The 26,955-nt window shown below is 37.4% G+C and overlaps 1 protein-coding gene across 5 annotated transcripts in view; it reads right to left on the minus strand.

Annotated features, from left to right (window-relative positions):
• The window catches only part of Ice1 (interactor of little elongation complex ELL subunit 1), a 55,058-nt gene extending 29,393 nt beyond the window's left edge, over positions 1–25,665 (minus strand). For 2 of the 5 annotated variants that reach the window (XR_013424544.1, XR_013424545.1), the window contains exons 1-7: positions 11,374–12,801; positions 10,459–10,570; positions 8,502–8,578; positions 7,364–7,401; positions 5,388–5,470; positions 5,141–5,180; positions 5,002–5,058 (exon numbers count right to left, since the gene is read on the minus strand). Coding sequence is in view for 2 of the 5 variants with exons in the window: in XM_005335189.5 (XP_005335246.2) it covers positions 5,002–5,058; positions 5,141–5,180; positions 5,388–5,470; positions 7,364–7,401; positions 8,502–8,578; positions 10,459–10,570; positions 11,374–11,392; positions 13,810–13,844; positions 14,391–14,449; positions 25,333–25,416 (604 nt within the window). In the remaining 3 variants the exon portion in view is untranslated. Of the gene's footprint in view, positions 1–97; positions 195–5,001; positions 5,059–5,140; positions 5,187–5,387; positions 5,471–7,363; positions 7,402–8,501; positions 8,579–10,458; positions 10,571–11,373; positions 12,802–13,809; positions 13,845–14,390; positions 14,450–25,332 lie in introns of those variants that run through there. The other 3 variants (XM_005335189.5, XM_078018521.1, XM_040273769.2) reach the window with 3 other exon arrangements.
• Between the last annotated feature and the right edge of the window lie 1,290 nt (positions 25,666–26,955).

The raw sequence follows: 26,955 nt of genomic DNA on the forward strand, positions 1-26,955 counted from the left end.
AGCCAAATCAACTTTCTGGTGACCCCTGTGTGAGGTACATTCACTTGAGTTCTAAAACTCTGATTGAATAGCTTATCTACATTGTAATTTAACCTACCCAAAAGCCTGCTTCCAAATATTGTAATCCCCTTTGCTTAAATGACCTGACCAGGATCCCTGCTTATTACGTATACCCAAAGCAGCAAACAAGGAACCTTAAAAAAAAAGAAAAAAAGTTACTTTTCCATTCCTGTGGAGGCTAATAAACAGAGCTATGCCTATTCTAATGAGCACACATTACTTCTAATCTGACCATAAAAAGCTATCTATTCCCAGTAAAACAGTCTTCAGTGAGGCTTCATTACTTAGTTGTGCAGATAAAAATCTCATTAAATCGAATGTACACTTGTCTTAAGATGCTTCTACTATCAAAATCTAAGGCATTTATAAGAGTGTTTCTGGACTTTCCCACTCCATTGCTTTGTCCGTTTCTGTGTCAATACCACACTTCTTTAATCATGATAAATTCATAATTACACTGTTATAGTATGATTCTTGCTCAGGTCTTTTAAAAAATGTTATTCTGAACATCTATTCCTCCAGACAAACCTTCACCATCTGTTCTTTTCCACAGAATGCTGTAATGGGATTTCTAGTGAGATTAGTATAAATACTTTGAAGAAAGTATCACATCATTATGCCTGGAGTTTTCTCATCCAGAAACATAATGCTGATTCATGTGTTCATTCTTCCTTCACGCCTCTTCAGGAAGTCTGTACAGTTTTCGTCCCAGAGGCACCACACATTGCTGTAAGTCCTCTCCTAGGCATGTGGTGGTCCAGTCACCGTTTAAGAAAGGGTTGTTTTGATTCCACTTGGTGCACTGTGAACGTCCCTTGTACAAGTCACAACTTGATCAAGCTTCTATTACTACTTTTCCAGCTGAGTGCTCTGGGTATTCTACATGCTCATATCATCTGAAATAATGGCAATTTGACTCTTGCTTAGGAGTATCTGAAGAATTTACTCTGTTTATTTTTTATTGGGGGGGGGCAGTTACCAGAAATTGAACTCAGAGGCAGTCAACCACCGAGTCACATCCCAGCCCAATTTTTATTTTATTTAGAGACAGGGTCTCACAGAGTTGCCTTAGTGCCTCACCATTGCTGAGGCTAGCTTGAAACTAGTAATCCTGCCTCAGCCTCCAGCACTGCATGCACCATGGTGCGGGGCTTACTGTTTATTTTGCCATGCTGATTAGGGCCTCCAGTACAAAAAGAAGGGAGGAACAAAAAGGATCCTTGCCTCGTTTCTGACAGTAAAGACTATGCTTTCAATGCTTACCTTTGTCAAATTCAAACTTTTTTCCTATTATAGACCGATTTTTCTCTTAATTAGAAGCGAATACTGAATTGAGATGAACATAATACTTTGAATCAGTTATCATATTCCTGAAATAACTCCTTAGATCATAATTTGTATTCTAAGCAACTCATGGCTTTGATGCCTGAAATTTTTATTTAGTATTTTTGCAGTTATGTTATCAAGTAACGTAGTTCTGAGTCTTGAGGATATGTGTTCATGTTAATGGGACAGGCACATTCCATATTTTCTAAGTTCTAAAACAATAAATTAATGATAAAGACACTTGTTTTCACTCAAGGCTTTGGAGAGCTCAACCAATAAACCATCTGGAACTGCAATGGTCTAACACTTCAATTATTTTTAAAAATTTCTTCTGGATTATTTTCTGTTCAAGTTTGATTCAATTTGAGAGCACGTTTTCCTAGAAAAAGAAAATCTGTTTTTCACATTGGGATATGAAACTATGAATGAAGAACTAAACTGTACTTTCGCAGCTTTCCAAGTCCTGGTGCCATGGGTTTTCCTCTTGCTCACACTTGATATAGGTTCTCGTTTCTCCAGTACAGTAATGATCTAGTCAGTTTCAATAGTTCCAAATCAATTGCTGCACTTTTTTTTCATTACCTTATAGGAATGGGGTCTTGTTAATATCTCATTAAATTGTGGAGTTATTTTGCTGTGTATTAGCCAATTTAAAATGTTTGAGAAGTATACTAAAGAACTGTGCAGTCTGCAGAGTCATATTTAATTATAGTCATAATTCCATTTCCTGTCTGCTCTCACCTGTTTCTGAGAAACATACTAAAACTGCTCATGATGACAAACAATGTGGCTATTCCTCCTAGAATTCCCAAAAGCTCTTTTACTGATAGTTTCATGCTCTTAGGTATATACAGTGTCCACTTAATGAGTTGTGTTAATCAACTTAAATATTCCCTTTTAATCTATGTAAATGTGTTTCTAAGCTTGAAATATTTTCTTATGTTGCTGCTTTACTGAGAGCACTGCTTGGAAGACATTTTCCTGCCACTCTGTATTCAAACTTTTTGTTTCATTTATCATAGGTACATATCCTACAAACATGTTAGAGGTGGAATTTATATTAAAAAATCATTTTCTACACTTGGGAGGCCCAACAGAATGAACATAAAAATATTTTCTGTTCAGTGACTTTCTCTTCTGTTACTTCTTGATCTCTTTCCCTCCTTATGGTTCTGTGATTCCCTCTGAAAACTTCTAAGAAATGAATACTAAGACATCTGGCTTTATCCTTCAATTTCTTATATTTTTCTAACACCCTGTGTACTACATCCTTAGAGACATCTTGGATCTAATCTCTAGGTTCACTAATTCAATCATCTATCCATTCAACATTAGCCTATTTAGCAGATTTATTTCTGTAATCATATTTTTAATTTCCAAGATCCACAGAGGGAGCCTGAGGATATGTTCTTAGATTTTCTCTAAGAATTCTAATTCAGTTTTTAATCTTTTCTTCTCACTCATGATTTAGTATTATTTCCTTAGTCTTCTGGCACCTTTCTTCCTTGTCCCTCCCTTTCTTTTTTGTCAAGGTTTTAAAAAAGGGTGTAGGCAGAACACCTTTAGGAGTGTATTCCTTTATGTACATTTGTAGTCCTGATCTTCTAGCAGTAAGTGCAGGTTCTTGTTTCATGACCCTGCCTTTGGGGACAGAGGTGAGTGAATGCAATTGTGCGGGTTACACGGAGTGCATTACCATCTTATTTACTAGGAACAGGAGTGACTAATGCTCAGAGCAGCCACAACTACTCAATGTTCTAATATCCACAGACCTCAGGCATGTCTTATGGCGCAGCTACCATTTCAGCAATCTGTACCTGGGGCACAGTCTGTGGGCAAAGGCCAGAAACAGGTTTGAAATGAGAAGACTGTCATACCTTTACCCTTTTATCAATGACTTGCAAATGCTAAGGACCTGCTCCTACCTCTATTTCTACCCTAGCAATCAAGGGAAATTCCAGGCTTCTGCAGTGAAACTTGCTTTTTGCAGCCTGCAACTGTCACCATCTGCTTTCCATCTTCCTCATCAATTTACCCTATTGATGATAAACTTTTTAACTATCCAGGCAAACTACTTTTCATTTAGGTCATTTTTGTTGGAATTTGAAAAGAAGTCAAGGCAAAGTGCCACTCAGGAAGCCTTCTTTAAAGTGATGCCAACTCAATATTTCTTAGCGTTTAATTTGCTAATTTCTTCCAGCAGTCAAATATTCAATATTAATAGAGAAAAGTGCTAAGGATTCAGTTAAGAAGTAAGAAATAAATACCTCAAAGTTCACAACTGACTTCATTAATTTATTCACCTGGAAAAAATACAATGTACAATAGACAATATCCCTGCTCTCATTATTAGAGAAGATCAAAACAAAACATAAAATAACTTTGAGAGAGCAATAAGCTCTTTGAAAAAAATAAGATGAAAGGTAGGATAGAAAACTGAAAGGAGTGGGTAGGACCATGTTTGAATAGAAAGGCCTAACACAGATCTGTGAGTCCAGAAGGAAATATGATTAAATTCAACAGCTGATTGTTGGCTGGGAAAGCACAATGCAATGCTCTGGATCTTTGATTGCTCTCAGCAATACCCATCACTCCATCTCACACTCCACACATAGAACAAAAGCACAAGAGATTGCATATATGTGATACCAGTGCCCAGGCAACTGGAAAGTATGAACAGCTAATGGCCTTAAACCAAGGAAAACGTGAACTTGTTCTCTAAGGTAAAAGAAAATTAAAGAAAAGGGAAAAAGGGATAAAAGTGAATTCTTAAGAGACACTGCTTATTTATACATAAAAATTTAAAGGTCTTCAATTATTTCCACTTAGAGGTTTTTAATAAAAAAAAATCCACATTAGTATGATGAAAATGACTACATTTAATTAATAAACGTTAATTTCAACTTCACAAAAAACTTACAAAAGTGGAAATTCAAATTCATAACCTCCACTTTTTAAAAGGAGAAAAAAAGGGAAGTAAATGGCAAAGAGCCAAGTAGTAAACAGAGGTATTAAGATGAAAACTCCCAATTTCTCACTCTCAATTGTCATTATGCCTTCTCATCTAGAAATGAGGCACCCAGTACAAATGTGTAGTGACATATCTGGATTTCCCTTGCAACAATTCCATGGCTATCACTATTTTACTTTTCTTCCTTAAACTCTTGTGTTTTCAGTAAATATACAATAGGGCTTTGACACTACGGTTTTTCTACCTGACTTTAACAATGTTTTTATGTTTGGCACCTAGGATATTTAAAAAATTAATCTGATAAGTTGCAAACTAGTTAGAACCTAATTATTATTCATACCTATAAATTGTAATCTAATGAATACCTAATTATTGAAAACTGTGGAAACTGTACATATTAAATAGTTTTCCTTTCCCAAACAACATTCTTCATTGTATCCCTTAATCACTGTATTTTTTTAGAAGATAAAAAATTGGTTAGAAATATATATTGACTAATGCCAACCCCAAATACATGGCTTCTTCTAACATGAAATATATACTAATCCTGGTTATTTTTACAGCTGTATGTTAGAGCTACATGGAATCTTACAAATCACTAATACTAGCACACAAAATTGAAGCAAAAATTACAGTATACTCACTTTTATCTATGCTTCCATATGAATCACTTGAAATTTGTGTTCCAATATGTCTCAATTCTAAAAAGATGCGGGGAAAAATAATTTTAAAATATTGCATATCAATATAGAAATTTTAAGTAAGTATTAACTGAATACTCACCCTTCTCATTTTTCTGTTTGGAAAATTCGTCAAGTCTTTCCTGTGAAAATAAAATACTAACAGTGTTTATGCTGGATGAGTGGTGCAAATTTGGTGGATCAAATGTACAACAGGTATAACTTAACAGGCTACGTGCGTATAGTCCCTAGGTGGCCTCTGCCTGACTGTCAGATCTGTTACAACAGTCACCTACACAGGCCCCGAAACCAGGAATTTTCAAGTTTGAACACACTGTTTTATATAGTACCTGTGTCTTCTTAAATTCTTTTTCAAGTATTTTCTTTTCATTTCTTAGTTGTTTGAAGTCTTGAGTTTGCTTGACAGCAGCTTCTGTATTTTAAAATTATAATAAAGAAACAAAAATAATTTACTACCTTTACTGCTAGAGTTAATGGATTACTCAAGATCTGATCTAGTATGAGTTTTTCTCATTTCTTAAAGTATTCAAATACTTTATCGGTCAGGGCTAATAGAGGAACTTTTCTTTCTTTAACTATTTATAAGATTATACAATTGATGCAGGGCTTAAGAATCCTTTCCAAACCCTTCTGGGCAGGGCCACAATCTAATGCATAAGGGGAGATGCCATGGTACCTTGTACTCTTTTCTTTTCAATAATTAGCAGTGATGTTTTGAGATTTTAGAACTGTGATCTTAGAATTAATTAATACCATTCTCTTTATCTGGTGAAGAAGAAAAGGGGGCAGCTTTCATGATATTTACTGGAGATAGTTATTCTTTTCTGGAATTCCCTCCCCACACACATTATTTTATTGCTGCAAGATACTCATACATAATTGGGAAACTTATTATTAGATATTCACATATGCACACAACGCAATTATATAATTTGGCTAATATCACTTCCTGGAATTGCCTTTAACAAGCTAACTAATCCTAATTCCAAATATCTTTGTTAGAGATCTACTCTTTAAGAATATTTAGAGTTCTCTGCATCTTTACCAAATCCTTCATTCTGAAATAACAAATACTCCACACTATTAACAATCTGACCAGTACTGATTTTATACAGATATACTCACACACAATTGCTAAAAAAAGCAAAATCCCCTAAAACAACAAAGTAACAATATGCTAACAAGCTTGAGTATTTCTTTCCTCAATAATCTTTATTATGTCTTATCATTTACTAGGGGAAAGTGTTTTTCTACATGAAAAACACTGCATTTTGCTTCATAGCTATATATGGAGTCTCAAAGGCATCTCATGTTTCTCAAAATATTTCCTCAGACACTTATCTCCACACACCACCAAGAAAAAGACAAGACTTAGCAGTGTCCTTCCTGCCAACTGTCAATGTTTGTGCAATAATCAAATCTAAGGAACATGTCACCAAGACATTTATAGAATAAGTCTAAAACATTTGTCTTAATCTAGATAAATTAATGACTGGGACTACTAAATTTAAACTATTACTTCACACTCTAAGTGAAAATGCACCATCATTGAAGCAGGGCACAATCACTATAATGTCAGAAACCCACAGCAGATAAGACGGTTACTAGAGCCACACTGGAACTGAAGGAAGACCACACGCATGGATGGAAACAGCAGAAGCTGTCTGTCTCTACTGTGCATTAAGTCCACGTCCCACCACACAATGCAGGGAGGAAAAGCCAACAAAAAGATCTTGAGTTTCACTCCCACTGACTTCTGAAGGGTTATCAGCTGAAACATGAAGACCTAAAAAACTGCACTCTGCACTTTCTTTGTGAAGTAGAAGCACCTAACAATTGTGGAGTGTGTGGAGATTTAAAATGATTTAAATTTACCTGATTTAAACTGGACAATCGTAATGAAGAGGATTTCATGGAAATCTCCCTACATGTATCATAAATGCATGAGTTTCTTGATATTAAAAGCAGTATCTGTTCTTATATCATGGGGCGAAAATAAGAAAGTCCGTAGGATTCAACTTTCAAAATTAAATCATTTCATTAGTTGCTACTTTTTACAACAAAAAGTGCAGGGTGCTATTATTTTGAGTATAATACCCTTTCAGGGACTGCCACATTCCATCTCCAACTTCTGATATGGTTACTAGGAGGAACAGACCCTTGCTCTCAACCAGGGATGACCCAGAGATGTACCATCCAAGTCTACAACAACTCAACCATTTGATAGAGTGCTTCAACCTACTACCAGGGATCTGAAATAGCCAGCAAGGGTTTCCACTAGCCAGGTAACAATAGTGCCATTTACCTTCCAGCTTCTTCACTTTAGCTTCGAGTTTCTTCTTCCTAATAATAAAATACTATAAGTTAGAAAGTGAAAAATAATATGACAGAAACAAAACCTCACAATTTATGAAACATATTTTTTAAATTACTGAGCTTTGCCTAACAGACTATTTCAATCACAACTAGCATTAAGTTATCAATAACTGAAATTACCATAAATTTTTCTGATAGAATAAACTTAAGAAAGAATGGTATTCCATTTAATGTATAGTAGTTCTAAAATGGATTTTTTTTTTTTTAATCTATCTTTTCCATATGAAAAACAAGTTGTGGATCTACTCAGGCTCTGCCCCTAGAGGAAGTGAGATCATCTAGAAGCTGAGCTGACAGCACATCCAGACAGGCTCCAATGGTCAGCACTGGTCAATATTACTCTCGGGGAGCATGTGCAGTTAACTGTGTGTACACAGCAACCTGACAGAAGGCAGAGGCTGGAGACCCTCTCCAGTTCTAAGATGGATTCCTAAGAGCCAAAAAGGAAGGTAACCCCCTGAGAAAGAGTCTCTGAGTCACTGCTGAATCACATCTACACAGTTCACACAACTGTTTTGTGTGGTACTGAATGACAAAATAATCAAGGGATTTTTTTTTTATTTTGTTTTTTAGTTGTTGATGAACCTTTATTTTATTTATTTATATGTGGTGCTGAGAACGAACCCAGTGCCTCACACATGCAAGGCAAGCCTCTACCACTTAGCCATGACCCCAGCCCACAGGGGATGTTTTTAACAGCACTTTTCATTAATGGTAATAAAGATGTCTATTCTGTTTGAAACTCATTGAAATATCAGCACAAAGAAAGAAGTCAATAGACACACGGACACACATGCATGTGTACAGAATAAAAAACTTTTATGTACTTCTTTTTGTAGCACTTTAACACAGGACCTTCTAATCTTCCTTATAATTGCTCAAAGTAGATACAATTCCCAGTTTACAAAGGTAGAAATCAAGGTTGAGAGACTAACTAGTTCAAGACCACACAGCTAATCATAGCCAAAAAATCCAAAGACTGAGAAAAGAGAAATATTATTGATTTATGGAATATCTACTTTCAAATATGAAAACCCCATTTCTATAGTAATTTTAAAACTACTCACTGTGCATCACTTTTCAAGCATTCCTCTTTTACACGAGCATATTCCTGGTGAGTGTCCTGATATAACTTTAGAGAACTCTAAAGAAACAAACAAAAACTGTCCAAATAAAAGTAGCTGACAATGGGTCTTAACTTGTTTTGATCTTGAGAAGTCAAACTGTCATCCTTTCACAGTATGAAATTAACCAAAAGAATAGATATATTCAGCAGGAAACCAAATATAATTCATTGAATATTTTAATGAGTTTAATCAGATTCTTAATACATATAATTGGTAATACACTCATATAAAAGCTACAAAACAAAATAATAACTTATTTTAAGACAATTCCAAATCCTTTAATAACTGGTTTAAATATCAAATAGCTAATATTCTTGTCTCAAACAATAAAATTCAATATACTTTGAAGAAATTTAGAGCTCAGTAAGTATTAGTTATAGTACTATTGTGGAAAAAACACAAAACAAATCACTATACTTAATGATAACTATGATAACTGGGAAAAATGTGTGAACTCTTTATCTATATATATATAGATATATATACACACACCCACACACCCTGACAGCCCTATGGACTGGGAAAGACTCTGTAATTGAGGGTGACATTTATATACATAGATATATATATATTTATCTCACCAGCTCTAGAGGCCTTTTTCAAATGAGTCTGAGGGCTTGAGGGGAATTTATTTTTTTAAAGTCACAGAAAGTAATTAAGAGTTTTATTATTGAGGTCTGACTCCAAGGTTCCCTCTCAGATATAGATTTTATAATCACAGATAGACATAATTGAACACTGCAACTGTTTCTGTTCAACTTTCACTGCATAGTTGAATGAAGAATTTTTACAAAAAACAGTAAATAAATATGTATCATTCAAGTACATAAGATTTCAGAGAGCTACATGTCTCTAGTGAAATAGCACCATGTAAGAAAGACCAGAAGGCACAAATACTCTCACCCAAGAGCCATGGGTTGGGAAGGGGGAGAATACTCCAGGGTGGTAACAATCTGTCTCATGTAAACCATATGACTTTCAGGATTTCCAGTGATTTTATCTGTAGTAGCCATGAACTCTTTTTTAAGGTTCTTGTAAAAGGTAAATTTATACAGAAAATTATCCTAAGTTTAAGGTATTTAAAAAAAAAAAGTTTTCCAGGAAACTGAGTTTTGAAAAGGAAAATAAACTCCATGAAAGGATAACCTTATCAGAGTTTTATATCTAAAATAGTGTTTTTTTCCAAGACTTAAAATCATTGCATAAATAGTATCAGACTTGTTTCAAACAGAAAGTACCTTCTAACCTCAATACTTACCTATGAGAGCATGTGAATATTAGTGAAGTACTCTCACTTTATGCACTGCTCACAGACAATGAGAAGCCACAAAGTACCAAACATAACTACAAGAACAGAAATCTAAAATCAGGACGAAACCAAGCTATCCAGGTAATAGTAGTAAAAGGATGTATAGACATTGCTTAGTACATTGATTAGTTCATGAACCATGAGAGCGAGTTCTCTATAGGACATCTTCACTCATACTAAAACTGAGACCCTGAGTCCTACCCTGGGCTGTCCAGCACTACTGGATGAAATCAAATTCTCTCCCATTTTCTCAGTCACACACAATGATTTAAGTGTAAATTTTTGCACATTATTTCACATTTAGGGAAAAAAATTGAATTAGCGTAGGACACATTAAAAAAAAAACATAAAAACACTCAGTTGTCAGTTTTCTCTAGTGGAGTCCTCAAAAAGCATAAGGAACTAACACAGTATTGTAGAGCTAGTAATCACTGTGAAGCCATTAATCAATCAGCTCAGTGTCTCTAAGGACAGTGATATATTAACTTTTATTTGCTTTGATAACTCATTAAAAGTGCCCTTTTACCAATTATAGTGACAGAATTAACGTACTGACAATAGGTCTTTATAGGAAATGATAGTAGTTACCTTTTTCTCTTCTAGCTCTGCTTTTAAAGATCCTAGTTCTTCCTGACACTTCTGCAGAGGAGAAATTTTCTGCAGCATCTGCTCCACTTGGTGATGTAAAGTACTATTTTCTCTAAAAACGAACAATGAATAATGTCATTACACAAGAGAATCTGCAGTGAATTGCTGAACACCTATACTGATGATCTGAGATTTCTAACCTGGAACCAAAAAAAAGAAAATAATCTTTTTAAATACATTTCTACCATTTATACCTACTTACACTAATATGATCTTCATATTGCTTAATTTCTTAGAAATAACAGTCTATTTTTGTTAAAAGTGTATCAAAAAGCAACTTGGGAAACAAGTACAAGTAGACCTCCCTGGAAGTCTCTTCTCTCTGCTAGAGAATGTGTTCAAGAACTGTCTGCAAACATGGCACTTCCAATCTTGAATGCATCCCTATTTATTCAAATTAAATGATAGGCTATTTTGGAATTTGGGTTAAAACTACATTTGAGCCTTCTTCTAAATGACAAATGTAAACAGAACATGAAATATTGCTAAAGTTTTAAGTAGGCCTGTTTTAGATTGTGTAAAATAACACTAGATAAACAACCATGTTAAAAAATGCAATTCATGTGGACAACAGTAATTTGAGAATAAGCTTCATCTCAGTTGCAATGTAGTCAGCAAAAGTCAATGAAAAGATGAAACACCAGGCTGCAACTTAAGACCTAAGTAAATTCATTCAAATGATGTGGCAGAAAAATGCAAATCTTTTATTATGAGCAATAAAGCAACATGCTATACCTAGGATCAATCCTAGGTATGTTTTGTTAGATTCTGTTTAAAATCTGGCCTACAAATACCTATTCAAAATCAAACACTCAAACAAGTGGTATCACCAACTATGAAAAGAGGTTGGCTTACCTTCTTGCAAACTGCAGCTGTAAAACTTATTAAAGAAAACTCTGAGAATTTTATCATCTGATACTCACCTCTCCAGGTTGAGTATCAGATAAAACTCATTTTACAATTATCTTTAATAATCTATAATCAATGAACATACAAGAAAGATCATAAACCCCAGAAAATAACATATAAGTTTCTACTTGTAACACAGTAATGTCTTTTTACTGAGTTATTCCTATTTACCAAAATACCTATTTCTCTAAAAAAAAACGGCCCTGTGAAGACTTGATTGGTTAGAGTTAAATTACAAGAATAAAGACCAAGCATTAACCAGTAAATAGAAAATACTTTGATATTCCATATATATCTGAATTCCCAATAACCTGCCCTTCATTTCTTGAGTAACTCAGAGAATAATGGCAACAGACAAGAGTTATATAATTCACAAAAATCACATAACTACCCTTAATGAGTAATTAGAAAAGAAATACAAAGAGAACGTAAAATCCACAAAAGCTACAGAGAGATTATAAAATCTACATGGGTCTTCATTTTTACAATTCAGACAATTTGATAACCTCAATTTTATTTGCTAGTAAATATGCTTAGACAGCAAAGAATAATTCCTTTAAGTTTCACTTCCTAGCAACTCCCATGTTTACTTACAGCCCAGCATAGCATGTGTATATTTGTAAAAACACGTCTGCAGCTCCTGCATCTTAAGGTTCTCAAGGCTGAGAAGTACACTTTACTACTCTTCCTAAATTATAGCAGTCTTTGAAAAAATTTTTTTAAAAAAAGTCATGAAAACAAAGTATTTCCTGTCCTTTGGAAAGAAGCATTGATAGACAATAAAATGGTCAGAATTAAACAAAAAAATAACGCACTGAATAATGCTGATTTTATCAGAGCCCACTTATTGAAAAATATAACTTTCTAATCTTGAGGGAGAAAAAAAAGAAAATCTGTTGCTACGTGAGTAGCAAAAGACGCAAATTATAGAAAAAGCCATAATAAATGTGTGACTGGGTTTTTAAGTTGTAAAGCAAACTACTGCATTTTTAAGGTATAAGAAATAAACATTTGTGGCAAATTCCAAGTGTATGTTTTAAAAAATCAGTATCTGAAGCTCAGGCTGAAGTCGAATATCACATCACACAACACACTTCTGAAAGTCTTACCTATTTATAAAGAATCATGCTGATAATTCTTATTTAAACACTTTTGTAGACAAATTTTAGGTAAGTCAGTAATTTTCAGATTATCCACAACCTCAAAAAGTTATGAGCCCAAATTAAACTTATCCTCCTCTAAGTTGCTCTAGTCAAGTATTTTGGTCACAGCAACAAAAAACTGACTAACATACACACATATGAAGCTGCTCATCTATTTTTCTATTTAGCAATCTAGAAGTAGTTATGATAATTGTTTCTGTACCACTCTTAAAATCAAACATATTACTCTTGTGATTTTTATGCATTTGTAATTAAACAAATTAAGTTTCACAAAATGAAGCATATGAGAAATTTTTCAGTGACTTCCAATTTTTATTGTAAAAATTCAAACACTAAAACTAAATCTAAATACTAATACCTTGCTCTAATTATACAAATTAGATATCATGATATGAATACAAATAAATAATTGGAGATCACAATTACATTCAGTATGCCAAAAATAATACTGAAGTAGGCCTCAAGTTGCTGTCAAAATAACTTGAGATTCAATTGTTGTGACAGCAGAAATCTGTCCCAACGTGGAAAATAAAGTTGAAGTATCATGATCTCTATGGGCACATATATGTTTGTTTTCATGGGAGAATTTTTATGGGAGAGACTTAAATCAAGGCAAGCGTTATCACCAAAGATGTGGAAAGATCAGTAATACAGACCTTTCTCTGTCTGCTAAGAAAATATTTAAACAGAGCTAACTAAATTACAGGTGTTTTGTAAATATTTATTGAACAAACTGACTCTAAGCCCAAGAATTTCCTTATGAATATAAAAATCATATTATTTCTATATGGTTTTTGATATACACACTAATTCTCCATTAATCACAAAATAATTAAACAAGTTTTTCCCAACATTTTGAATGTTCTCGAGTATACTTTTTGCAGATTCAAAAGGAATATTCAGAAAGTAATTCCTAAGTGTCAAAACATGTCCTAAGATGCTACATTCTCAGTAAAAATGGTATTACAAAGCTTATAATACCTTAAAAAAATCAGAGTAATAGAAACAAAACAGACTGCTAAATCTCCTTGTCTTAGAACTTTAAGTATGCATTAAAACTAAAAAGACTAGCTGTCAATTATGCCCATCAGAAACACTTTTTATCTGAGCCTATAAACTCTGCCTTCCAAAAGATAACTATTAAAAAGATCAGTCTTCATATCTCTATTATATATAAATAAATCTAAACATTCAAAAGAAATAAATAGTAAAAGGATATCATCACATTTCTTCTGGTATTCTGTTAGCAAATTACTGTAACAAAGAAAAGAATTAGGTTATTCTTTTTATTTAGAAAATATACTGTTAAAATCATGTTGCAAATCATACAAAGCAGCCTCTCCTCTGGATTTCCAGACACAATGTATGCTAATGTGTTACCTTAAATACCTCAAAAGCATTGCACTAATATGAGCTTTTAATTAAAAATCACTTTGATCAAAGTAGCATTGTGGCCTAAATTTCATAAGACTATTATAGCATTAAAAAAGTAAATCTGAAATAAAAGTAAATAAAATACTGTGAGGAAAATTTTACATTCAGCATAAAGCTAAAACGATTTTGAAAACACAAAAGAGCTTTTAAAAAATTCCAATCCAGCGAAAGTAACTTCCTACTTACCCAGGAGCTTTGTTTAAAAGACCTGTGAGCCACTAAATAAAGGTTCAAGTTGCTGAGAGAACTCACAGAAATGTTACCAGAATGAGTACCTCGTAGCCTAACCCTCAGGGCCCAAAACCTCCATGTACTTCAGTTTGTCAGGCTTACAAAATTCTGCCAAATGTATGCAAATATACTTACTCTGTATTAATAATTTTTTGTTTCAAGGTAATCAATGCGTCAACATATTCATTTAAGTTCTGAAAGAAAAAAGCTACAGTTAGCTACTTAGGTTTCTATCACACTCAACTACTTTAAACATCTATGATATTCATGAGAAAATACAAATGTTTGCTTTAATATTACATAAACATATAAATGCAAGCCTAGTATTTATATTATGTAAACACACGTTTCCAGCCCATGCTGTCCCTCAAACATCTTTATCAAAACAATAACACTCTTTCAACAAAAAAAGTAGTTGTAAAGAAGTTTTTAACAGTGTGCACAGCATCACAGTTCAATAAATATTAACTGATCATCATTCTTCACCCTACATGGTTTATGAAAGGATTTAAGACTACCCAAAAAGATGTACAATTTTTAAAAAAGTAAAAAATTACAAAAAGTAACCTGGGAGAGATAAGTTGGAATATTACAATGGATCCAAGAGTAAGTGAAAACTTATTTCATAAGGATCCACATTAGAACATACAGACCAGTAACAAATATGGCTCTTAGTTACTGCTATAAACTTAAAAAAATGTTACCCTGTTCAAATGAACACCTGGATAACAACGCATTCTAGAACACAATCATGTTAACTTTTCCATATTCCACACGTATTTTCTTAGCTTTCCAAGTGGTTGCAGCACATGTAAGCACACTTGGATGCCCTCAATTTACCAAGTCTCTATAAAGGACATTTAGTACTTTCAAGTCTTTCCTAATAGCATGTAGTAGATTTCCTTGTTCATTTCTTTATGAAACTCTTCTACTTTTTTTTAGGATGAAGTCCAAACAGTGCATTGCTAAGACAGACTCTAGCAATGTTTAACAGCAGGCCACCCTCAAGAGGTGAGCCATCACCCATTGTTTCTGTTTCCAGCAGCCTTACCAGCTCTCTACCTGAGTGACAACTGTGATTTTTGTGGCAGTAATGAAAATTTTCTTGTATGTTTTATACAAATAGTTACAACATCTACAACAATGGTCTTATCCCTCCTTTAACTCATGCTTATGCCTTATTTGCTTGCCCTCGTCTTCCTGAACTCACTAAAGCCTCAGCACAAGGCCAAATAGTGAGTAGTAGGGAAGAATACTATGTATAAATCCTTGTCTTAAATTAGAATTAAGTTTGCTATAATCCAGGTTTTTCATTGATATACTTGATCATGTCATGAGAACTTCTACAGACAGTTTGCTAAAAGATTTTACCATGTCTGAGTATTAAAATTTAGAAAATAAATATATAGGTATCTATTTAGTTTAAATGTGTACATTTTTCTCCTTTCACTTATTAATTGCAGTGGATTAATTACAATAGTTTCTAACATTGAAGTCGTCTTGCATTTCCCAGGATAAAAGCAACAGAATACTATACTGACTCCAACTATCTTGATAGATTCAATGTGCCATTGTACTGGTTAGGTTGTTTTTGTCAAATATGTTCAAGAATGATGTCTATACTTTTTTACACTATGTCTCATATTCCTAATAATATTATACATAACTCATAAAATTATTTAAATACCTCTTCCTTATTCAAAAAGTGTGAGAAGGAGATAAAGCATGAGTACTTCTCATGCATGAAAAATATTTTGCTAAGTGGAGAACTGTTAGTCACCATCTGTTAGCTGTTGAATGCCCCACTCCCAAAAGACATACTGAAGTCCTGCCCACCTCAGAATGACCTAATCTGGAAATAAGGTCTTGGCAGAACCAATCGGGTTACCACCAAAGTACACTGGATTATGGTGGGCTCTTAATCAGAGCTTTTTGTTAAACATTGAATCCCAATCACCAACTCTCCAACAAGCCTCAGGAAACAACTCCTCTACAATCCAGCAGCAAGCTTGCTTTTAAGAGGAGGTCTCTGGGACACCATGAACGCTTGGGGCAGAGGTACCATACCAAAAGCAGAGGGATTATGTAAACCTAAGCACAGTGATCTGAGATTGGCCACCAGTTTATCACTAGTAAGCTCTAGAACAGAGGCAAACAGTCCTCTGTCCTCCAGGTAGAAGGGGGCACTTTCCCTCAGAAAAGATCTGCAGGTATTAACACTAGCTATTCTTCTATCAACAAATGGCCAGGCCACTATCCTGCAAAACTGTGCGGGGTCCAAAAGCCTCACACACTCAATTTATAGCTAGCCTATTAGGAACCATTCATGAATAATTGAGGACTCCTGAACACAAATCAAAAGGCTACAATATGAAAGAGAGAGACCAAAACAAGAAAAAGCAGCTTGAAGTAAACAAAAACTGGACAGAAAACTTTATAGTTATTTATTAATACAACCTGATATCCATGACATTATAAGCTACTTTTAAAGAACATTGAGAACTCTTAGAAACTGGGGAGGAGCTCTTAAATTCAAACATGAAAACCCATAATATGGCTAAAATTTAAAAAAGGATAACAGTGTTGGTAAAGATGTGGAGAAACTGGAACTTTCAAACATTGCTGGTGGGAATATAAAATAGTTTAGCTGCTGTGGGAAACCCTTTGGCAGTACTCCACATTAAACAATTACCACAGGATCTAGCAATCATTCTCCCAGATACACACCCAAGGGAACTGAAAACATAGTCCATATCAGACTTATACACTAACATTTATACCAGCATCATTCACACTAGTCAAAATGTGAACATAAACTTAATGTCCATCAAGAGATGAATGGATAAACAAACGTTATACATAGATAATCATATAATAAAATCCTGTTTGACAATGAAAAAATGGGATGATTCTTTAAAACATTATGCTAAGTGAAAAAAGCAAGTCACAAAAGGCCACTTATTCTAAGATTCCATTTATAATAATTGTCCATTACAGACAAATACACAGAGACAGAAAGGAAGGAAGGAGGCAAGGGACACCAGCTGGTAGGATTTCTTTTAGAGAGCAGATGAAAACATTCTACAATTAGTGGTGATGACTGCACAATTCTGTAAATATACTTAAAACCATTCACTGCTAACATTAAAGAGTAAATCTTATGATAATTTGTATTTTGACAACACTGTCATCACTGAATTAAAACCAGGAAAGCAAAAATTAAAGACTCAAAAAGCTTTGACCATAAAATTGAAAAGGTCCCAGAATACAAAGCAAAAACAAAGAGAAAGAAGAAAGAAAAATAATTAACCAGTGTCATAAAGGTGGTCCCATAGGCCCAACAATAAGAGTTACAGACAGAAAATGAAAAAAAGTCAGAGAAAAACCAAAGCCAGGTGTCTCCAAATTGAAAAGGTTAGGCATATGGATTCAAATAAGATCCAAACCACGAAATGTCAACACCGAATGTCAAGACATTAGAGACAAGGCAATGAGCCTCTAAGAATCCCAAAGAAAAGTGAAGCAAGTCCCACACCAGGAATCTAGAATTGGAAGGGCTTCAGCCTTCACAGCAACACTGGAACCAGAGGCCTAGAAAGTGAGCCCACATTTTTTAAGGAAAATTTAAAATGCTGTACAATAAATATTGGGAATCTGAATAGTCTCCACAAATTTGCTTCAGGGAGGTACTGAAAGATGTGAACACGCTCCACCAAAAGAATGGAAGAAGCCAAGGGAAAGGCTAGCTCATGCAAGAGATGGAGATGAAGAGAAGCCCTGGGAAGGCAGCTGTGCCCCAGATTAGAGCAGGAAAGAAGTTTCTCCTTGGGAAGAAAATGCCAGTGGACACAAAAGCATTAAACGATATTCACACAAGACTAACTCAGAACTGCATGTGCATGTAGTTATTTTGAGTGATGTATATAAATTATTTTTTTTTAACAGAAGTGACTCTGCCTCGCCCCCCCCCAACATTCTCTTTTGAATTCTTCATTATTCTATCTCATCTTCGCCACCTTGCTTCCAGATGCCATTCAGTAATGTCAGTCCTAGGCTAGAAACATCAAAGAAAGGTCTGGCCCTAGAATCACACACACATGGATTCAAATTCCTCTTTCACAACCACTTTCTGGCTGAGTGACCTTAGACAAATTTATTTAACCTCTCCCTGATTCAGTACTAACTCCAATTTTGCAGATGGAAAACCTGAAATGCAGAAGTTAAATGGGTGGCATGCTATCAGGATTGAAAGGGATGGGCCATAAAAAATATTCAATCTAGTCCCTGGCGCAAAATAAGCATGCATTAATATTTTCAAGATAAAAAGTTGAACTACGGATGTAATTATTAGAGAAAACAAGAAACCATGCAGAAAAAGTAATACTGTACACCAGCAGAGCTTCCCTCTGCATTAATGTGCAGTCATAAAAATGATACAACCAAATACTGATCTGAAACCTAAGTATGCTGAGAGAATGGGGAGCGGGATATGTGCAGGCATGGCAGAGGGTGGGTAGTGAAAAAGCTCCACCCTCACCTTCCAAAGTCAGAAATTCAACAGATATGCCTAAAACTGAAAGAAAGAAAAAAAAAAGAAGTAGCAATACAACCGTACTACTAAGAAAGCTCATCATAAAGCATACATAGTGCAAGCAACTGAGAATAGTGTCTCCTGGAAAGGAGGGATGCGTGGAGCTAGGGCTACAGGCTATCTTAAGGAATCCTGTGCATCTAGTTGTCTTTCTAAACTACAGTCATGTACAACTCTCATAAAAATAAAAACACCACAAAACAGCACTCTTGTATCGGGGGAAGGACTTCTTGTTACTATTCTCCAGCATTCTAATCTCTAACATTATTTCCTAAGACCTGGTTGCATGTCTGTATGAACTCAGTCGATAATTCAATATCCTAATAAGGCACCTCTTTTTCCTCCCCTCTTCTAATCAGATTCAAATGTCATTTATGTTGGTTAAAACAATACAGTGAGTCTTAGACCCCTAAATGTAGCAGGTTAATCCTGGGTGGAGGGCATGCAGGTTTCCTCCTCACTCATCCATGCAGCTGGAACCCACTATTGCCCACATTCTATGGAAGGAGATGAAGGTCCAAATACTCCTCTCTTCTAGGAAACAGGAAGGTGCTGGGTCTGATTACTGTTTTTCTCTCAGCATTCCTATTCTCTTCTGAAGCTCCTACACTTTGAGGATGCCTTACCCAAAATGCTTGGGATCAGAAGTGTTTCAGATTTCAAGTTTTTCTGATTTTAGAATATTTGCATAGACTTTACACGGTGAGCATTCCTAATGCAAAAATCCAAAATATAAAATGCTCCAAAACCCTAGATTTCAGATTCTGAGTTTTACAATGCTCAACACATATTATGTTGTCTACAGGAAAGTTCAGAATTATTCCTAATTGTCTTCTTTTTCTGGTAACTTAATGTTTTGCTTTTCTTTGCCTTGTGGGTGGTTTCCTCAAGTTATAAAACTTACTGAAACAATTTCCAGAGCATTTCATTCTCTTTCTCAAAAAAAAAAAAAAAAAAATCTGTATTTGCTCCTTTTCTTTAGCAGACTGTTTTAATCTCAAGCAACGCAATATCCTCCTATATGTCACTGTGAGTACTGCTGCAGTAACCCCTTCTTCCCTTGGTAAAGTGAAAGCGATGCAGTGGCTGAACATAGGGTGAGGAGGGGTTGGCAGGACAGCCCTGGAGAGGAGCAAGTCAGCAGAAGCTGAGCAGGTACACAGAAGGGATGGCCAGTAATGCTGGAAAAACAGTTACACTAGGCAAAAAAATCAACATATGTAGATAATGAGTAAATATGTAAATGAAAATGGGATAGGAAGGTTGCATGAAAAGTGTGTAAATAAGCTTGAAAAATGTGTAAACATAGTTAGCCCTCTATATCCATGAGTTCTGATCCATGCATTCAACCAAGCACAGAAAATATCTGGTGGGGAAAAAAATGCATCTGTACTGAACATGTGCAGACTTTCCCCTTACCATTATTCCCTAAATAATACAGTACAACAATGATTTACATTATATTAGGCATCATAAATAATCTAGAGGTGATTCAAACAATACAAGAGGATTTGTGCATGTGAAATGCAAATACTGTGCTTTTATGTAAGGGATGTGAGCATAGGATTCTGGTATTCAGAGGGGTCTAGGAATCAACCCCTACATGAACCAAGGGACAACAATACAGTGAGGACAGTGGCGTTTCTGCCTCAGCATTAATGACATTTTAGGCTGAAGACATGCTTGCAGCTCCCCCCACATCCAGAAGTGGGCCACAGCAGCCCCCTGGTCTCAAAGTGAGTGTGCAGCTGAATTAACACATAGGCTTGAGAGCCCTCTCCTTTAGAAAGGCCTGCACATAAGGTGCGTCCTGACTGACATTTGGAAGCTTGGATTTCTGAAAGGTTCCCTCCCACTATTCACCAAACTAATCACCATGGTTCACTGTGCCTAAACTGTGCAATGTGATTTATGTTAAACACCTGCATTCCTTCTGGGAGTCTGGAATTTAGAATGTGCCTACATGATCAGTCCCCAACAAAAACCTTGGCCACCGAGTTTCTAACAAGCCTCCCTGTTAACACTTTTATACATGTTGTCCCTTGACTCTGCTGGGAGAGTCAAGGGACAACTCCCCATACTTCACCCCCCACCCCATACCTTTTCCTTTAACTAATTCTGCTCTGTCTCCTTTCCGTACAATACTCCATATTTATGAGTCTAACTATATAAGGACTCCTATGAGTTCTGCTAGCAAATCATTGAAACTGGGCATGGTCTCAGGCCTTGCCAATGTCCCCTGAGTAATGCAAGGCTCTACTATTTAACTATGACAAGCATGAAAGATAAAGACTAAAGAAGGATGGTAAAGAGCCATGACAATGAAATATAGCATTCCTGACAGGAGTATCAACCAGAAAGGAAAAAGCTACTCGTGAACCAGTAATCAAAATCTGAATGGGCCAATGGATGGGATGGGACTGCTGCACTGTTGCTAATGTCAAGGGGCAGAGGCTGTATGCTGAAGTATTCATCTTTTGAGGAAATATGCCAGCCACCCTTGGCTCCATGCTCATCTATCGGGCACTACTTTCTCCCCTTCAAGCTTTTGATTGAACAAGTTTTCGCACAACTTGTTCCTTAGGCCACAAGATTCTCCCTCCATCTTTTCCTTCTTGGTCAACTACAAATCATCTTCCAGACCTCAATTTAAATTCACTTCCTCTAATGAGGCCTTCAGAATTCACATAAGCTCAAAGAGTTGGCCCTCTTCTGTGTTCCCACCAAAACTTACACCATACTTATAAGTGAGGTTGCTTTGGTCTCAACTATAACCTCAAATAGAGTAAAGCCTCAAATTGGTTCTACTCATGATGGCATTTCATTACACATGCCAGGGGTAAAGACATCAATAGTGGATAAATAAATGAATTATAATTTCATAAGTATTCCTTGCCATAGAATGAATTGTAAATCAATATATCTGGGGAAAATATGTTTCAAGTTCCAAATAATGAAGTTCAAACTTCTGGAAATTATCAATGGGAGTCCAGCAACAAGTTTATATATAAGATCAGTTCTGTCCCTTGAACAAAACACCTAGCTCACTAAATTTCATCTAGTTCAATGAGCTGAACATATTCAAACTCTCATATGGATTCCCAAGAAAGTCCAATTGCTTTGTTTTGCAGTGAAGTAGGGCAAAAAGGGCCTCTCCTCCACCAAAATAAAGTGACTTATGCCAGTTGAGCAGCCTGACTTAAAATCACCTAACTTAAGACTTGTGTAATTTAGCCAGGCAGCGGAGCACATCTGTAATCCCAGCAATTCAAGAAGCTGAAGCAGAAGGATAGCAAGTTCCAGGTCAACCACAGCAATGTAGCAAAACCCTGTCTCAAAACTTAAAAAAAAAAAAAAGAGTTAAGGTATAGGTCAGTAGTAGTGAGCCCCTGAGTTCAATTTCTAGTACCACCAGAAAAACAGACTTGCTTAATTTACATATCACTGTATTGGTTTTTATTTTTTATGACTGCAACCCACATGGACATTGGACTCCAGATCAGTGACAAATCATTATAATCAATGAGATGAGAAAACAGAGATGAAGTGATTTATGAGACTGAAGAAAAAAAAGGGATGTATAACATGCAATCAAGCTATACACTTCTGAATCAAGCAATGACCTGAGCAAATGCAGTAACTGTACCTGTTGAACTTCTAAAGAAAATAAGGAAAGGATGGATTAAGACATGAAAGATTTTTTTTGTGCAGCAAACAACTGCTCAACTCAGAAGAGACTTGTTAACTTAATGTTATGGGTCAGAACACAGCCACAGCACTGATATGGGCTCCTCCTATAGAAGTATCCTGTATTTTGTTTGTAAATGTTCTGCAAGATAAAGAAGTTTCAATGAATTAAAACACAGAGCAGGATATATTCTCTCTGCATCTTTAGTTTCTCATGCAAAAGTTTAATCCAAGTACTTGCTGTAACATACAACAAATCAGAAATGTCTCCTAAAAGCTGATTATCCACCTACCAATTAACCAAATACAATTCCTTCTTCTCAGTTGCCATTCTTTTCCATCTCAATTCCCTCTATAACCCTATTTAATTCTCTTTATCTGTTTCTCCTTTCTCATCATTCCATGCTCACCTCATCAAAGGCTATTTAGCAGCCAGCTGGGTGTTTTTTTTTTTCCTCTCCACCGACTCCAGGGGCTTTGTTTTTGTTTTGTTTTGTTTTGTTTTTGTTATTGTTGTTGTTTTTGTTTTTTTTTTAAGTGACAGAACATACTCCCCCATTCTCCCATCTCCACTCCACCTACAAATTGTTTACAATGAACTCAGTGCCCAACTAGCATGCTCTCTATTTCCTTGTTAGTATATAGGGTACCTCTGCTCTACAAACAACAAATCACCATCCTGATGTTATTTCAAAACTTCATTCCCACATTTCCAATATCCCTTCCATCTTGGTTTCTTCTACCACAGTTCTCATGTCACTTAAGATTTTAATTTCTGAACCTTCCATTCTTCTGATATAAGAGGTATTTTCATCCTACTTTCTCATATTCAGAACCTTTTTCTTCTCTTATTCCTAGAACCCCTCAATTAACTCAGGCTTTTATTATTACCACTATGCATTAGTAAAATACTTCACCTTACTTACTGCACCCCTCCCATTCATTCTGCACATCACTCTCTGTATTTCTACTACAAGCCCTGCTTTGGTGTGATAACCAGGCAAAAAACTCCTCCACTCCATAATGCTGACAGAAATCAGACAAAACTTCAAGGTGGTCGTCACTCAATTTTTTCTATGATCTGCCAGGAAACTCATTTTCCAGCCCCACTTTACAAAATTAAAGACTAATTCCAGAGACATCATTCACAACTGTTCACTCTTTTTCCCTAAAAAGGTATTCCAATTCCAAGTAACAGAAAACCCAAATGTAGTAGAGTGTCCTGATCTAAAGAGGTCTGCAAACTAAGGCTTTCCCTTTGTTTTTTAAAGTTTTAATGCAACACAGTCACATCTATTCTTTTATATGTTGTCTATGGCTGCTTCTGCACCTTTAGGCAGAGTTGAGCAATTGTGAACTAGTCACAGCATAATAATTTATGATTTTCCCCCTTAGAGAAAAAGTTTACACCTGCCTAGACCTAGATACCTACCAGGACTCTCCTATTGCTGTTTTGAGAACCAACAGTGGCATGGAAGGAAGGAAGGAGACTCCTTAAGAGACTAATCAATAAACTCCAGGTCACAGATGAGAGTGGTGACCATCATGGGGAAGCAATGAAGATGGTGAAAAGTGGATGGATGATGACCCAGGAGCACCAGCTGATGGACTAGATTCAGGCTGAGAGGGGAAAGAGGGGCACCAAAAAGGAAATCCAGCTTCTGGCCTGAGCATTCTGAAGAACATAGCTGCTACTTTAAATAAAATAGGGGCTACTGGGGATGAACAGGAGCTGGAAGATCAGATCCATGACCGAAAAGCATAGCTCACATCAATTATCCTCCTGTGCAAACACCTCCAGTAACTCACTACCTTATTCAGAGAAGCCCAAACCCTTACAATGCTCTATCTGACCCACACAATCGGGCCCTTCCCTTCCTCCCTTTCTGACCCCATCAGCCTCTGACATTCAGACAATTGCAGCCTCACTGGCCTTCTTGCTCTTCCCAAGCTTACCAGGAAAGCTCGTGCTCCAGGACTCCCACCTAAGGCTTCCACTCAGACGATTTTCTATCTAGGTATCAACAAATCTCATTTTCTCACCTCTTTGCTCAAATATAACATTCTAAGGCTCCCTGAAGTCTCTGCCCCCCTTTTGGCTCACTTATTCACTCCCCTTTTCAATTTTATTAATCACCAATGTATTTACTTTCTAACCTAACTTTTACTTGTCCTGCCCCCATCCCTCAGTGGTTCAGCATGTCTTTTAAATGAGACTCTGACAGCAGTTAGGAAGGACGCTGGAAATTACTTGGGGCTATTTCTGTTACTTCCAAGACCAGAAGCCAGATTTTTGCAACTCAACATAGAAACGGTCCATGGCCGCTGTTATCCTTTAATTTACTACAATGAAAACTAACACGTTACTGACTTAATTGATAACATGATTAACTTCGACAACTAAGATAGGTATGACAAACCACGTATGGGCTGAAATATGTCTCTCGAAACGTTGTCTAATATCCAGACAAGCCCACGTCACCAAAGATCTGCTTCCAAGCAACAAAATCTTGGAAGGGGTCAGAACAAAGGTCTTCTCCGAGACGTAAATTCCCTCCGCATTTCACCTGTCATTCACCCACCAAAGCCCGCCCTGGGGAACCCTGAGGCTGGGTAGGCCCTCCACCCACGGAGCCCAGTCAGTGAGTCCTGGGTTGCAGGTGTGAACAAAGCAAAGCAAAAGGTACCCAAAACATTCGAGAAGCGGAGCGGGAGGAGGGCCTCGGGGCAGCTCCCGCCGCGGACCCGGAGAGCCCCTGACACGCAGCCCGCGCCCTCCGCCCCGGGGAGGCGACGCACCTGCTGCAAGGAGGCACAGCCCTGACACCGCGAGAGGTCCGCCGCCGTCCCGGGCGCCGCCGAGTGGGTCTCGCCCGGCATCATGGTGCTGCCGCCGGGCCCGGTGGGCACGCACGCCTCAGGGACCCGCGGCCTCGGCCCTGTCCTGCCTCTGCTGATGCCGCCCGGGCCGCCGCCTGCCAGGCCGCTTCCCGCCGGGTCCGGGCGGGTCCATCCGTGCACAGAGGTTCCCGTAGAGCTGCCTAAGGGCTCTCCGAACCAGAGCCGCCTCAGGCACTGGAGAGAAACGCTACCCGGCGCGGCCCCTGAGCGCGACGCTGCCCAGCCAGGACCCCGCCCCGCCCTGGCCCGCCCCGCCCCTTCCGCGGCGTGGGGCTGTCCGACATGCTGCCTGAGTAAAATCGGGGGCGGACCCGCGCAATGCGGCGCCGAAGATGTCCACAATGCCAAAGCCAAGGAGAGAAGAGGCCTAAGAGTCGCACTCCTTCCACTGTTAAACGTCAAACCCTTATTGTCAGCATGTCGCGTGACAGGCTTCCCATCGACACCTAAAGTCTGCGGCCACGGAGGAGGTGACCCGCCGATGACGTAACTCCGGGCGCCCGCTGTCGCGGAAGGACCTGTGTCCAGGAGGAGAAAGTGCGCGATTTGTAACCTAGAGCTCCATGCAGTCCCTCAGCCCAGGGAGCGGGAATGAGGACTACAGCGTGCCCCAGGCGGAGGCTCCTGTGGCCATACCCGGTGCTCCTCAGCATTCAGGACGCAGCCTTCGCCTCCAGTGGCTGCTCCCCTTGGCATGCAGTCATCCCCTCGTGCTCCAGCCTCTCCGCCACGTCCCAGACGGCGCAGCTCCCGACGCCCAAGCTGCAGCTTTCCAGGCCCCAGCTCTGGGTCGCCACCGCTAGGGGCCATGCGCATCGCCGGTCTTCCTGGGCGACCCTTTTGGTCCCAACCACTCCCACGTCTTATTTTTGTTACCTCTAAAGAGAGGGAAAAGCAGGACAAATCCTAACCCTGGCCGCAAATACTACGTGAATTCAGGCCCTGACCCTCTCGTCGAACCGAGGTTTCCCATCTAAGCTTTTTAGTCTTGAATCACAGCCTGTTGTCATCAGAACAACAGGCTCGGAAACCTGTGGCTTCTCATCTTCTGGTTACAAAGTTCAAATTTCTTATTTACCCTTGAGTGTGTAAAATGCACATGATGCCGCTCTGGTGCAGATTGGGAAGGATCCTTGTTCCCCAGTATGGAAGAGAAAACTACGGAGAGACACCGAGGAAAGCGGAGAGCAAGTTTATTGAAGAAAGTGGTAGAGGCAAATTCCGAAGAGACGTGGGGCCTTGGAGCTGAACATTCGTAGGAAGGGGCGCGACTTTTTTTTTTTTTTAATTAGTTGTTCAAGACAATACAATGATCTTGACATATCCTACATTTGATTCATTCAAATAGGGTATGAATTCTCATGTTTCTTCGTGTACAGATTGCAGGATCACATTGGTTATACATCCATGTGTATACATACAGCAATCCTAGTGTTGGTTGTATTCTGCTGCACTCCCTATTCCCCCCTCCCCTCCCATTCCTGTTGTCTACCCACACTACTGTGACACTTATCTCTCTCT

The sequence above is a fragment of the Ictidomys tridecemlineatus genome, chromosome 1 (genome assembly GCF_052094955.1).
Source record: "Ictidomys tridecemlineatus isolate mIctTri1 chromosome 1, mIctTri1.hap1, whole genome shotgun sequence".
Lineage (NCBI taxonomy): Eukaryota > Metazoa > Chordata > Mammalia > Rodentia > Sciuridae > Ictidomys > Ictidomys tridecemlineatus.